This window comes from Spermophilus citellus (assembly GCF_964194105.1).
Source record: "Spermophilus citellus genome assembly, chromosome: 2".
Taxonomy (NCBI): Eukaryota; Metazoa; Chordata; class Mammalia; order Rodentia; family Sciuridae; genus Spermophilus; species Spermophilus citellus.
The window spans coordinates 164,124,898-164,140,869 of NC_138183.1; the positions used below are offsets into that span (position 1 = coordinate 164,124,898).

At 34.0% G+C, this 15,972-nt stretch overlaps 1 protein-coding gene across 2 annotated transcripts in view; it reads right to left on the reverse strand.

Moving 5' to 3' along the window:
- GRIA4 (glutamate ionotropic receptor AMPA type subunit 4) overlaps nt 1–15,972 on the reverse strand; it is a gene marked incomplete at both ends in the record, with an annotated part of 332,583 nt that overhangs the window by 23,831 nt on the left and 292,780 nt on the right. For both annotated transcript variants that reach the window (XM_081278586.1, XM_081278587.1), the window contains one exon: nt 13,177–13,424. In XM_081278586.1, coding sequence (XP_081134712.1) covers nt 13,177–13,424 — 248 coding nt within the window. The remainder of the gene's footprint in view (nt 1–13,176; nt 13,425–15,972) is intronic.

Genomic DNA, 15,972 nt, shown 5'->3' on the forward strand with positions numbered 1-15,972 from the left:
AGTGCTTTATTTAATGGATCCTAAAATATTTCTAAAATCTACTTTAATAATATGAGATCTAGCCTCTTTGAAGGACAATGGCAACAAAGAATTCTTGCTGAATAGGATCTAGAAGCTGGTGTCTTTTGTAAATTCCATGTGATCCATACTTGGACAATCTCAAATTCTAGTGGCTTTTTAGATCTCTCACTTGTATCTCCCCTGGGGTTCTCCCCTACGGAAGGACCAATTTGAAAAAGATACTGAAGTAAGTGATTACTGATGATTTCCAAAGACAACATAAAGATAGAGAGTACAGTGAAAATCACTAAAAGCAATATTAAAGAGGTCTGGGAAGGGTGTATCAGCACTGGGAAATAAAGCTCAAGATAATACTTCCTCCCTTTCCTCTTATTTTTCTAATAATTTGAATCATTTAATTAAAAATCTCATTAAGTCTATATTACTTCAGATCAAAAGTTTTGTTTGATTATATTTCAAAATTGTTGAAATTATACCAGTGGCTTCTTTTATTAAAAACAATTTTAATAGTGATATATTTCATTGAATTTTAGTTTTAATATTTTAGTGCCTTCTTATTACTCATTATGGTTTGATTGCCAGTAACTATGCATAATTCTACATATAGAGAAATTAACAGCCGAAGAATATAAGCCTTAATGGAAGACTGGTGCTAATATTTAATGATGATGGAAAACACAAAAGTCGTAGCATATAACTGGTATGATTTGTGTGAAGATTTTTCTTTTTGCTTGCTATAACATTTGTAAGTGGATGTTCAGATAACTATTATGCACAGGTGGCAAGCTGGTTTCCTAATGCTGGTGGGTTAAAAAATATAAATGTATAAATAAAAAGGGATTAAAAAATAGGTGGGGGAGGGGTTTCCTTCAAATGGATGGAACCCATTCTTTTGAAAGAAAACTCCCCTCTTACCTTGGTCCTGGAGCTGGTTAGTTCTCCTCTGTCCTCCTCCTAGGGGAGAAATACCCAAAGTTAAACAATAATAGAACATGGTCTTGTATTAAAGTCAAGTTCAGTTCTGGCCAACCCTTTCCTCAGGTCTCACAAGACCCTACCAACTGTCTGATATACTGGGGCTTTCACAGAATTGAATTTAAAACCCATTTTAAGGATTAAGCCAAAGGGGAATGAACATTAGCTTTGTAAAGGGGGAAAAATGTGTCTGCTCTTCAGTCATTTTGTCTTGTCAGAGAGCTCTTACAAATCAAAGATTGACTAAGAGCATGGAATTCAGGGAAGGGCATTGCTGGGTTAATTTTCATCAGCTGCAGTGAATAATGGAGGCTGTACCATGGGGAGCACCAAGAGTTTCCTAGGGAGCAGGAGGTGTGCTGTGGTGTTCTCTGCCAACCTCCCTGATATGCTCCTGGTCTGCTGATAATAAAATGATGGTGCTACAAGCAACACCCTGTGTAGAATGGCACTTAATCTCATATGAACAATAATGACTGTAAAAAATCTAAGAAATAAAGGCTTATTAGATGTAAATATTAGAAAAAAGTCTGAGAAATGGGTATTATTAGATACTAAGTGCTTTTTAATTTTTTCAAAACAGGGAATTACATATTAAATAAACATAAGATGTTTCCCCCTTCCCATCCAAGTACTAACCAGGCCCAACAATGCTTAGCTTCCAAGATCAGGCAAGTTCAGGGCAGTATGGCCATTATTAGATGATTTTCTTTTCCCCTTAATGTGTCTCTGGCTAACTGGGACTCCAGGTGTCATTGGAGAGAAACAGGAAGCACAGAGAAGGAAGTATGGATTTGGGAATTCAACACTAATGGCCCCAATACTATTTCCGTCACTCATCAGCTATCTGACCTGAGATTCAGTAGCAGCATTTGGCCAGATAAAGATAACGGCACCAACTTCAAGGATTTTTGGAAGTCGAGTTAGAAATACATTCATATACATATGCTTGGTATATAGTATTTAGTTATTAAATCTTGACTTTTTTTTCATTTATGTAGTCTCTGACATGCTTTTATTTGAATTATCTTATCTTTTTTGAGATTAATCCCCAATTAACCGGGCTTAGAGTCAGTTCTTAGTTACCCTTTGGCATAATTTCAGAGAAGGTGGGTGATTGGCTCCCATATAAAATAAAATACCAGACAATTGATTGAATTCTGTGAGACATGAAGGAGAGTGGAGACCGAGAGTGAACCTGAACCCATACAAGATCATGTGCTATTGTTATTTAACTTTGGGTAACTTATTAAAATTCTTCATCAAGTAAAATGACAGTAGGTGAGAAGATGGATGTGCTTTGGAACCTCGGGTTGTCCCAGTGTATTCCAGAGACATTAAAATGAGGGATGTTGTCATCATTATTCTAATGGCCATCATGAAAATGTGCAGGGAAAAAAACACTATATGACAGGTTCTATGTTACACAATGACATCTTGTATCCATATGTTACTGTTGCCATTTGTTTTGCAATTAGATTAATACTATGATCTTTAGTCACCTTAAAGTTTCATGATATAATATGGTATAATAAAATTCCTATAACTATAATATACATATATTCCCTGTGTTCTTCTCTGGGAACTTTAATTTCATTCATTATCTTTAATTAATGTACTAAAATTGGCTAATTTGACAAACCAACCTTTTACCCACAAAATGCTATAAATTCCAAAAAATGTATATATAAAGAGAATTTCTTTTTTTTTCCTGAAATAAATACAACCAAAAATTATAAAGTCATGCTTACAATGAGCAAAATAATTAAATTGTGTTTATGGAACACCTATTTCATCTGTGAAAGTCAATCATATGACAGTTTTAAAGGAAATATACTTTTATTTAGAAATAAGCTGGGAATCTATAAATAAGAACAACTATAGGTATATTGCATAGATTGAGTAAAATTATAGTGGCTGTGCAATATTCATGCTTCAGGGCATAAACTGATTGCTATTCTTGATGAAGAGAAAAATGGAAAAAGGATTAAATAGTACTGAAGTTGTTAGGGTTATTATGATGTCTTTAAAAATCACCTTCCCAAGCATTTTACATTGAAATGCCACAGGATACAACATTACATCAAATTCAGTTTTTATCATATCTAGATGTAGAAATATAAGCTTTGTTCTGAAAAAAATCAAAACAATTCCTTATATACACATGTGCCTTACTTTTGCTGTCTTATCCCCCCCTTTTAAATAATCCAATGAATTTTGTCAGGTTTGAACCTTGTCAACATATAATTTTAAATGTCTGCTATATAGGAGCACAAAGCCTACATCTATTTGCAGCTCTGTTGGTTTTCACAGAGAAGTGCTCTCCTTAAATATCTTTCCATTTCACAATGCAGACTGCAATGAAAGTAGCTATTCAATAACAAAGTGATTTATTTAATTCCAAAATCAGATGAGCTTCTATCAAGGTTCTGAGATTGAATTTTCTCACAATCTGATTAAGTGTCCACACTCCAAAGAGGTATAAGAGAATTCTTAGGTTGTTCTGATAAATGTAGCCCAGGGTATACTTCAGAATTGCAATAGTCTCAAAGTAGGAAGAGAATACAGTGGTCACTATCACTATCTCCTTTCTCTGAGATGTGAGAATCTTTTCTGCTTTCACTTGGACAAGTCTGATTTTGGAGGATCCTAAGCCAATTTTCTCCACATTTATGGGAACCAGCTTTAATTGTTGTAATTTTTTTTTTTTTGTGTGTGTGCTAACCTGAAATCTATCTTTGTGAAAGTTCTTCAACTCAACAAGAATATTCAGCTTTTAACATAAATTTGAAATTGGGAAAATAGACCTCTATGTGGGTATTTCCAATATGCCTTGGAATTGCCAGTGTTATCAAAACTGTAGCAGGGAAGAATCACAGATAGTGTTTAGTAAGTTTTAAGAGTAAACTGTATTTTATATAAGAAATACTTTTTGTTGTTGTTGTTGTTGTTCTTTTCCTATAAGAGCACTGGAGAAAGTCAGAAGATCTTAGTTCTAACCTCAGCTGACAGTGGGCAAGTCACTTAACGATTAATTTACAGTGTTTCTATGATAAAATGACATCCTAAAAGAGTTAAATGGAGCAAGTTATAAAATATATGTGGAATTTGTTTGAAAAGTATAACATTATACTATTATTGTTAATGTTATATTTAATAAATATAGTGCTGTAATTTTTAGTTTTCTATATATGATATTCTCATTGTATCATTTAGTAAAAAGTAACTTTTTTCTTTTTTTTCAGTCTATATTATTTGCTTTTTATTCGGGGAGACAATCTGAGGTCAACTGTACTTGGATCCTATTTATGTTTACCTTCACTAGCTTCAAATTTAAGGCAAAGGTTAGGACTCTGAAACCTGCTTACATTTTAAATTTCTCTGTGTTTTTTTTTTCTGCTAAAGACATTAGCAACATAAAGGAGTTGTACTTGCTGATAATGCTTTATGAGTATTTTTTTTTTGTGGTTCTAGTTGTAAATTCCTGGAAAGAGGAGACACTGTGGACTGGGGAGCTGAAGATGCTTTTCTTGGTTACTATTGGAACTTTTGCCTATTACCACGTCAAAGGGGGAGATTCAGAAACTGCAGATCTTTCAGCACTATATATGAAATAAGCAGGATTTTATAGCAGCAGAAATCCTATAGGTGGCTCCTGACAATTTTTATATCTTCTGTGAAGTGAAGCAACAAGGAAGAGAATCTGTATATTCTTTTATTTGCTTTAAAATCACAGAACTATTTCTGTCACATTTGTTTTTAAACTTGAATTTAATTAAACTTGAATTTAATTCTTATTGCAGTTAACTCCCACATATTTAGTGCTTAGAGAAAAGATTGATTTTTTTAACATTTCTGTAAGAATGTATTCATGGGTCAGTTTCTTCATTGAGCACTCAGAATTAAGAAGAAATGAAAGCCAAATAAAATCTAATTTATTTCAGCATGATAAGAATAAGACTTAGTATTGTCAATGGTATTTTAAAATCATAGATCTCTCCAACATTTCAGCATTGTACATACATTTAATGTTTTTGTGTCTTTAATTTTTCTTTATTGTTGAGTTGGGTGACATTAAAGGATGCATTTAAAGAGTTTCACAAGCATCTTGAAAGTATATTTCATTATATATATATATATATATATATATATATATATATATATATATCTTAAAAGTGAACTTTATATTTTCAGAAAGTATGAAATCTGTCCATTTAAAAGAAAATATTTTCAATTATGAAAAAGATTTTATATTAAGGAGGATAAATAATGCATTAGTTCGTGATATATATGAATTTTGTTAGTGTAATTATTGTTTATAGAATATTCAGACAATTAAAATCATTCTTTTTCTGAGCAGGCTCAGGACCCAGACTGAATAGTAATTTTCTAAGGTGTTGCTGGGGGATATGCTGCTATATATTTGTGGCAAAGTTATCTCAGATATATGTTATTTCACTGTGAAAACAGAGCTGTAAGACTGATTTGTGGGTAGAACAATCTTTAAAATAAATGATCTATGGTTTCTTATTCTCAGCTAAATTAAACTTGAAGAGACATCATGAAGAGAATCATGACCATATTCTAATCCATTCTTTTAAGTGGATGTTGATTATTAGCATAAAACTTCTTTACAGCAGCACAGTATAGAATTCTACACTAAAGAGTAGATTGTATCTCCATAACAAAGTGGATTTTATAGTATTTTATAACAGACATTTTGGAGTTTTATGGTAAACTTGATTGTCACTCCCTCCAAAGCCCTGTTTTAGTTTAGTGTGTGTGTGTGTGTGTGTGTGTGTGTGTGTGTGTACATAAAACATTCTCTATGTTTCTAATTATTGAAAGCATCAAGAGCCCCTTCTACTGTTCTTCAGTTTCTCCCCACTTTACCTCCACATTCTCAGCTGAGAGGTGGGAATTTACTTCAACATGATTTCAATACTTCTCTTTTAGTCCCCATGAAACTATTCAGAGTCGTAAGAATTATCTAAGAGTTACAATCTCTCTGAGCATCCTGTGCTGTCATCTTCCTGGCATACTTATGTTTAGGAAGGTGACTCTGGAAGAATAGAATCCTACACAAGGGATGTGCAAACAAGAGCAACGCAGAACTTGTTCCTGCACCTTTGCTCATGTTCTGAGGATAAATGAAGAACTACTCATAAAATAAATACAGATAACGTTGTAATTGTGAGTGTTTCCTAGCTATAGAAATCATGGTCCCATACCCTGAGATCCTATAGTGAAGAAAATTAACCTCAGACATTTTCTTTAGTTTTGTCTGCTTATTTTTGTCGTGCTGGGGATTGAACCCAGGCCCTTGTACATGCAGGGAAAGCGCTGTACCACTGAGCTACTTCCCCACACTTATTTTCTTTAATAATTGAATTATTATTAAAGTGGTTCAAGAGTGGCTTTGTGGTAGTTATCAAACGTCATATTATGCAGAGAAAAAAATATAAAACACCTTCTTTCTTGGAGGATTTAAATCTTGTTCTGGAGAATTCCAAGAATGAGGAAATGAAAAGAAATTCAATAGAAAGGGAATACTATTGAAATTTGACATATTCAAATCTACTTTGACCACTTCTAAAGGCAAACAGACGCTGCCTTCCATACATGAATTCCCTGCATCTCTTAACTCCTTACCTTTAATCTGAATGCCTGCTCATGATGACATGGCATGCCTTAGTGTCCTTTCCTGTCATGGGAGTGCAGACCTCTTCTGTCTGCACACTTTGTCAATTCCTTGCCAGTTGAATATGGGGATATTGAAAGCCTCTGATGGATAATTTCTCTGTCGCAGGGCTTTTGTCCTCCAGCTAAGACTTAAATGTGAACAACAACATACCCATACAATATAAAAGCAGAAACAGTAGCTTTCACATACTGATATCTGCTGCTCTTCCTTTCTTCAAGCCTTAGGATTCCTGGTTCCATAAATTTCCTTTCCATTTCTTCCTCCTACCTCCCATTTTTTGTTAGACAATCCTTTCAGATGCTTTGCTTTGACTGACTGGATTTCTTTCTTTCTTTTTTTTTTTTCCTCATTAGGATGTCTTAGTTGTGCCTCTTTCTAGATCTTAGCATTGCCGGAAACCTCAGGGGGACTGTTTTTCCTCCATTGCTTTATAGCTTTAGTTCCAGAGAACTCACATCTGGGCTTCCACCCACCAGCAGAGAAAGGGGATCCAAATTCACTGAAAGTTTCACACACTTGTTCTGTTCCCATGCCTCTTTTTAACCTGACTACTGTGTGTGTGTGTGTGTGTGTGTGTGTGTGTGTGTGTGTGTGTGTGTGGTGGAGAGGGGAGTGTGAATTGTATCTGGAGATTATTCCTTATGTGGAGATGATCTGTGATCTGTGAAGATGAGTGACATAATATGAAACCTGTATGGCTGCTTGCCATATACCAAGAAAATACTTAAATGTAATATTAATGTGTGGGTAAATTCACAGAGATTGTTCAGCACATTAGTTATTAATCATATTATGAGTTTTGATTTTAGAATGATTTTGTTTCCAAAATACAGTTGGCATGTGGAGGTCCAGGCCACTTAACCTGGTGGCTACAGGTTCTGCACTCATGTCAGGTGTATGCTGCCATGTTCAATTGCATGGGATACAGATATTCTTTATGGAGATTCTTTACAATATTTGTCTATGAGGCAACTGCATGGATCAAAAGAACAACAGTTTGAAACTCTGACTTTTCTTAGAACCATCAGAATTAAGAGCTAGTCTTAGATGGCTCATCAAATCAAGTTGTCAATGTTTAAATAAGCTGCTAACTTTCTTTTATAGCAGTTTAATCTTATTAAATTTATCCTTGTTGAAGTGGTAGCAACTAAAATGGTGACAAATTTTCCATTTTCTCAGGAACATTGCTAAAGTAGAATTCTAAGTATAGTGGTGAAAAGAACAAGTGTTTTAAAAAAACACATCAAGTTTAAAAACTTTTCTACCCATTGTTGCAAAACATCCCCAAAGTGAACAATTTAAAAACTACATGATAAATTATCAGCTGGAAACCAGCAACCAAATGTTGAATTATTTGTCAAAAGACAGAGTGAATATCATTTCAGAATTTTAAAAAATCTAATGAGGAGGGCACAAATGTACACTGCCTGGTTAGTCTAATACAATGTGGAAAAAAAAGTTTGTTTCCTCTTTATGAGGAGTTATGATTTTAGTCATTTTTTTAATTATAGGAAAGAAGTAAATGAAAAAACTTGGAATTTTAAATGGTAATAGAAAGTTTTATGTTCCCTATTGTGTTCAGATTCAGAAAGGGAAGGTTGAAGTATGCGGATCTTACTGTGCAATTATTTTCTCCTGGGACACATGTCCTATCGATACTTTTACCATGTGACATCTCAGTTTGTGAATGCAAAATACTTGGTGCCCACAATAAATATCAGCATCCCTAACAGCAAACTGAGTAGTTATTTAACATAGTACCACAGGGGGTTTTGTGTACATTTGTGTGTATGTTGAGAGGCGCAATTGACTTTTTTTTCTGTTTGTCTAATCCTTAGCCTGAGAGACTATATTCAAAACATAATGAAATCACAAAAACAAAGTTATCTGTAGCAACTTTTAATGTGGCACTAAGAAAAATGGCATTTCTTTCCTTAATGTTAATATAAAAAATTGTGTACCAGCCTACTGCAATTCCTTCCCAGAAGACATATATAAGTTTATTCATTTGAGGTCAAGAGATGCTTAGTAATATTAAATACTCAGCCTCACATTTCTATAATTTTAAGCTTTTCTATTGTTATGGTACATACTAATAGTTGACTTATTTTTAATAATAATGAAAAAAGAATACTCTTCTCACATACACTGTCTAGCTAATTTCTTTTTTATAAACCTTCTAAGTACTTCTGAACTTGTGACTTGGTATGTGTTACAGGTTTTATATGGGAAAGTGGTTCCTTAGGATAATACACTTTTTATACATGAATTGGAATATTAATTTTAATACATCTACTCTATAAAATGCTCCAAAGTGGAGGAAATGCAATTTGTCCTACTGAGAATTCTACTCATTGTGAAGCAGATCTAGACTTGGGTCAAGTATCTGTGAGGTCAGTGATTTTGTTAAATACCAAGAGATGTGGTATTAGACTTCCCTTTCTTAGTACTTCCTCCCCCCTGCTGTGGTATTCTGTGAGGCAGGGAGCTGCCTATTGCATAGGAACTGTGATGGGCCTGCTTTCAAAAGCTTAGCTCTTGTTGCCATGGGTGCCTGCAACTGGGCATTGCCAAGTCCAACTGGGCATCATATTCTCCAGAGCTCACCCAGTGATGCATGTTTCATTCTAGCTATTTTCTATTGAAGCATCTTTTTTTTTCTTTTTCCTCCCTCTTTTTTTTTTTTTTTGCTGACAGGATATTTGTCTTATTTTAGACATAGTCCTACAAACATCTTTTTAGCAAGCAAATTTGTATGGGAATTATCTCTATTAAATGGTAAAAGTATAGAAGACTACAGTATTTAAATTTGCTTTCAAATATAGGGGTCAAGTATATGAATTCTTATAAGGGCCAGCAGAAGTCTTCAGATAAGATCCACTGCCTTGTTCAATGGAGGCACTTCTGATTCTAAATATCGTGAATCTCTTTAAAAGGAGTATTCTCATCTAATAGCTGCTTAGTCAGTAAATCTGTATTAACCAAATTATGATTCACTGTTAACTACTTTTAGTAGGTTTGTTTATTGCATAGTAAAATCAATAGTATAGTAACTAGTGTAGTATGGTTAAAATATAGTAAAGTTGATAGTATTTTGATAACAAAGTATATATTTATTATAGTGTATATATATATAGTCAATTTATATAATAAAGTTGATAGTGTTGATAGAATTAATAGTAAAGTCAAAATAAATACAATTCTTCTTTCACCTAAATTTTATGTTTCATTACAATATAATCTGAAATGTATATTTTAAAACAACCTTTCACAATCTCTCAGCCAGAAGAAGTCTTTCACTATTCTTTTGGGTTGTCAAGGGTACTGGAGTAGGGAAGAGGAGGAAGCCAGAGTATTGATTAAAGTATAAATAGTATTGTGAGTGTAGGAAAAAAAAAAAGATTCAGGAGAAATAAAAAGATCTATATACCTGACATTGTTCTGTCACCTAAAAATGGCAGAATTTACGTCAAAGTACAATAAACCAATAATTTCTGGGAATTGTCATTGGCCATCTAATGGATAGGTCAGTTGTTTTAATTCTCAGGTACATGGCCAGGTAATGCTCGTCTGAAATAGTCTATCTGAACTCTAAAGAGCTCTGTATATCATTCTCCACCATAAAGATGTGTGATAGTCATCACTGTTGTGATATTTTTTCAGTCTAGTCACAAATATGCTGTAAAGATCCTGACTGAATTTGTTTTAAAGTCTACAGTTAAGACCCAAGTCCTGATTTTCCATCCTGATTGAGAATCACATGCTTCCTTTTTCTGTGATATTTATTTTTAAGCATTTTGAACAGAAAGCAGGGATTGAAAACTTAAAACTCCCTAGACCAAAGGAACATTGCTAGTCATTTGTTGGCATTTTCTGGTTAAGCTTACATAGAAGAAACAATTACTATTTTTTCTTAAAGCCTTATGTTGCCTAATGAATCAAAACAGCAGTCTGTGAAAAAGCCATCACTAATGACACTGAGATATACATGTCTGACCATATCCAGAGCAATTAACCTAAAGACCTGGTTAAGAAAAGATAGATCCTATAGGAGAAAAGACCTAAGTCTCTACTGAACTGGATAAGACAGAAGGCTTCAAAGACACTTGATACAGCTATGCCCTCTGGAACTTGTTCTGATGAATACAATTAATTTGAACTTGCTTCTACAAACTAAATAATTTATGCAGATGCCTGTTAGTTCATCTCTATATTAGTTTGTCTCTTTGAAACAAAACAATCCTAGTGGAATAAGAATGAGATTTAAATCTAGCAAGCCTTCTGCTTAGATGGCTGGGGATGGGGGAGTGGGGAGGTAGGGGGCAAGTGAACGCTGGTTAGCCTTCAGTGTCCTTCTAATGTTCTCAAAAATAGGGCAAAATAACTGTAGTATTGGCATGCAGGGGCCAGCTTGCTCAGGAAACTGTGGCATATATAAAACAAAGTGCATAAACAAACTCTCCATCCAGGAAGCCGAGTTTAACAATTGCCTCATTAACAAGATCCAGGCAAGGACAGGAAAAGAGGGGGAAGCCAATGGCTGATTATTAAACAGTTCTAGACAGATGAAGCCCTTCAGCATCTTCCCAAACAATCCCTGTAGTGTGGATTTGACAAAGTGGCACATTTAAGAGGGAACTCTCTTGCCATCAATGGCAGTCAGACGCTCCGGTATCTTAGGGCCAATTTTAGTCCCTGGAGCTTGACTTTATCAGTACACACAAGACAGAGGACAAGGCAGCTACATCCACAGAGAATTAATTAAGAGCAAAAGAGACATCCAGTGAATGTAATCAATATTCTGAACACTGATCTACATATCAACCACTGTCTCTTTCACCCCTTCTATTTTTAAAAAAATATTTATGTTAAGGTGCTCTTGTGACTACTATTACAACAGAAATTTATTAGCTTACTCGACCTCATTGAAATTACATATTTTTCATAGTGCATCATACAAAATATATCATCAAAGGCCAACTACCCTGATGCCAGTTTAGGTTTCTGAATGATTGAAACCTTTTTGGGTAGAATTCTATTATGGATAATTTATTAGTTTGGCTTTCTCCCTGCACATTTTTCCAGTTTTGTATGGGATGTATGTTCAAATAAACCAGACTTCAGAATTGCCAAAGTTCACACCCAGATTTGTCTTTACTAACTTTTATCGATATTCTTTTGAAAACCATTCCTTTCATAATATACCCTAAGATCCCTATTAGTGATTACAGTGTTGCTTGCAAACACACAATATTGGTTTAATGCAACCCTTTTCAGTACTGGTATTTGTTTCTTATATCTCTCAACCCTTCCCCCACCCAATGCACATTTTAAAGTATTCTGTAGTTCCCCTTTTGAAATCAATGAAAACAATCATATGATGTTTATATTGCTTTCATTTGTGCTGGGCAATAGTATAAGTCTTATTACCTTCATTTTTGAATGGCTTACCAGAGACATCATTTTTCAAGACCAGGTTCTTGGTTAAGTCCTTTAGCAAACATTCTGATTTCCTCTTGAATCTGTGCTTTGTGTGCATCTCTCCTAAGCAGCACTGAGACCAGAGTAATCTGTCAGTCATCACTTGTGATGGGCTCTAGCCCCATCAATTCAACAGCAGCCTTTATTGCTTAAGGAAAATAGGAAATTCTGCCTCCTGGACATAAACATGTGAATTTTCTATGTCCAGGACCAAGAGGATAAAAAGGGCAGATTTAACCAATATTTCCATAAGAATGAAAGTCTCACTTTTACCCCTCATGTGTAACACTTGACTCACGAAGCACATTTAAGGGGCTTCTCTATAAACATTTTTTGTATTGTCATTGGATCTAATTTTACAGATCTTACTTACACCACACTCCCTTTAAAATAGGTGGGAGTGTGACTTGAGTAAGCACCATAAAACCAGAGCCTGTTTTTCCCTGATCTTGGTTGCTTTTATAAATAGATGTGGTTTTAAACTTAGCACCAACGTAATCTCAAGATAATATAAAATAGAATGACACCATAATAAATGAAACATCAAAATGGAAAAAAAAATATGGTTGGCTGGCAAGAAGCCAATTTCTTCTTAGTCAGAAACTAGAGGCCAGGCAATGTGTTTGAAAAAAAAAATAATGATAAAATGTAGAGTTATTACTGACACAATGACAGTGTAGATTTGGGTGGCCAAAAAAATGTTGATGAGATTTAGAAGTATATGTTACCCCTGTTTTAGGCCCACTGGAAACAGCTAGTGTTCAACCAGTTTGGTTTTTATATGGCCTTCAAAGGTTTATATCAACTAGATTATTCTAAAATTAAGAAAAAAAATTTACCTGATTGTTGACCAAAAAATATGAAATGGAGAAAAAGAAAATAAAACAAACAAACATACCATGTTTACACACAAAACAAAATAATTCTTTCAGGGACATCAGGGAAGGTGGAATACTATAACAACACATGTTATATTGTTATACTATTCCACCCACCTTAATGAGGAACCCTTGGGCGTTGCTACTCCATAGCCTTTCGAATCCAGATTTCCTCCCACTTTCATCGTGTCACATGGCTTTCGCTGCTCAATGTATTCATTCATAGTGGACTCCAGGAGAAAGGCAAATTTGCCCTTGGATTTGCGGACACGAGCCACTCCCTCAGCTGTAGTCCTAGTGAACACTGATGGCTCTGCTGATCGCATGTAGGTCCACATCTTTTCATACACTGCTATTTTTGATCTCTGGAGGAAATTAAAATAAAATTAAATACAGGAAAGAAGGGAACAACATGTTAAAATTGATCGAAGGAAAAAGAATGATAAAGCCCTTTAGTATCTTCCCATTGCCCTCTAATTTGCTATACCAGTAACATAATAGTAAGGTTATTCTTTCACTATTGGAAAAATATCCTTTGAAACTATTTAATGAAATCACTGAAATGACAAACATTTAAAAGTGATATTTTAAGAGGCATGTACCTCCTGCCATAATAAAAAATTACTATACTCAATTATTTTTAAATACCAACTTATTATTCGTCTTAAACATACAAGGCCATGAACAGCAATGAACATTTAAAATCATGTTTTATATTACAGTCATGATAAACTCGAAAAGGACCAGACTGATCTAGTCCTTTTATCTTGATGGAACTCCTTTTAATATTATATCTTAATTAAAACCAATAAGGAGAGTTATTTTATTTTTATCTTTCTTCATACCTCAAAGTAAGACACACATAAATGTATGGGTCATATCAAGTCAGTGATTGAACATCAAAGAAAGAAGAGAAATCTGCTATAGTATAAAAAGCAAATATCCACAACATACGAATCAAATTCTAGTTTAGTCAAAACATTTTTTTAGACATTGTCTGACAAAATCTCCAGATATACATCAAACTTTAAAGAGAAGTGATTCCTGTTTTCCTACTTTGTGTTTTGATGAGTCATTCTCATATCCTGACTCCAGCCAAGAAACATTTATTTCTATCAATTACTTCTGTCTACCTGAGCTCCGGCTACTAAATTTACCCAGGTTCTTTTATTAGCATCTGCATTGACATTATATTTTTTTTCATTCACACATACATTTTTTAGTGTGAAATTATACCCAAATGAACTCAAATGTCTTTCAAACATACATTTAGCAAGATAGAAAGGTCTAACTCCATTTGATGTTTGATAATAGGATAATGCACATAAACTTTTATGATTACATTTTTTTCAATAACAAGTGCAAAAATTTTGTATCTGGATCTAAATAAAAAAGTAATTGAGACTTCATTTAGATTTCATGTGTGAGGCATAATTCTAAATAATAAACACATTTATTTATATTAATATTCCTTTGTTTACCAAATATAGAATCCGATAAGAAGCAGTTCTTCTTGCCCTTAATACCAAATTTAGGGATACATGTATTTGGGCAAAAGCAAATTATTCAGGTGGACAAAAAAAAAAAACTGATAAAAGTGGGATTCAGAGTTTTGACTTTCTAAGATAGGAAACTAGTAATCAATAAACCTAAATAATAAGCCAAACAAGGATTGACTCAAATATTTGAACCAAAGCAAAGTATATTCAAACACTGATAAATGTCAAATGGAAAATAGACATGCTGTGTTGTTCTGTGAAATAGTTTTATACTACAAACACTTGAAAATATCCCATAATATGGTTGTGGGGTCTCTGTGTGTGTGTATGTGTGTGTGTGTGTGTGTGTGTGTGTGTGTGTGTATGTATGTATGTATGTATGTTTAGGTGTTTGACAGGTTAATTCTGGTGGGAAATTCTCATGTTAGAAAATTCTATGTCAACATGTCAATTCAGTTGTAAATATTCTATGTGTATTCCAGATAGAGGAGTTCTGGGGTTCAAACCCAGCCATAGGATCCATTAACCCACATTGGTAGGCCTCATTCAGCCCTTCTTTAAAACTAGAGTTCTGCTCCAAAGAATGATCTCTTTCATTTTGTAATTAATTCTGAAAAATATAAACTCCATGGATCACATAATAGAGATTGTCCTCATATATTTACTCTGATGATTCCAAAATCAGACAAATGTTGGTAAACAACATCCTTTAGACATATGATCACTTTTTTAATATAACTTCAGAGTTTCACCTCAAAAGGTATAGATGTCCACATATACTGTAAACCCTACTATGTATAATACATTAAAAACAGAAGAAATAAAATCAGTGAATTGTTCTAATTGAAATATTTTTTGAACATTTTAATAAATCAGAAACCTGCCATTTATTTGGCAGTGTTCCAGTTACAGTTAAGTAGCATATTAAAGGAACAGGATAGTTAAATTAAACTAGCATAGCAAAATGGAAAAAAAATATTCTTAGGGCTTAGGACTTTTAGTTCACTGATAATTTTTGATAGTCCATTCTTATAATGCCAATGTGAATAAAATTACTGCTGCTTTTGTTTAAGTACATTGAATTATGTATACTTTAATGAGAAAGAATTGAACTCAAACTTTTTTTTTCTTTGTGGTACTGGGGATTGAACCCAGTTGTGTTTTACCATTGAGCCACATCCCCCAGTCCTTTATATATTTCAAATTTTGAGACAGTGTCTTGCCAAGTTTCCCAGGCTGGCTTCAAACTTCAGATCCTATTGCCTCAGCCTCCGGAGTTGCTAACATCACAGGCATGCAATAACATGCCTGGCTTGATTCAATCTCTTTAAAATCAAGAAAAGGAAGAATCTGTAGAACAGTTGTGCTAAATTTGGGAGGTCTCAGGTATAATAGAAACTGTAAAATACAGACT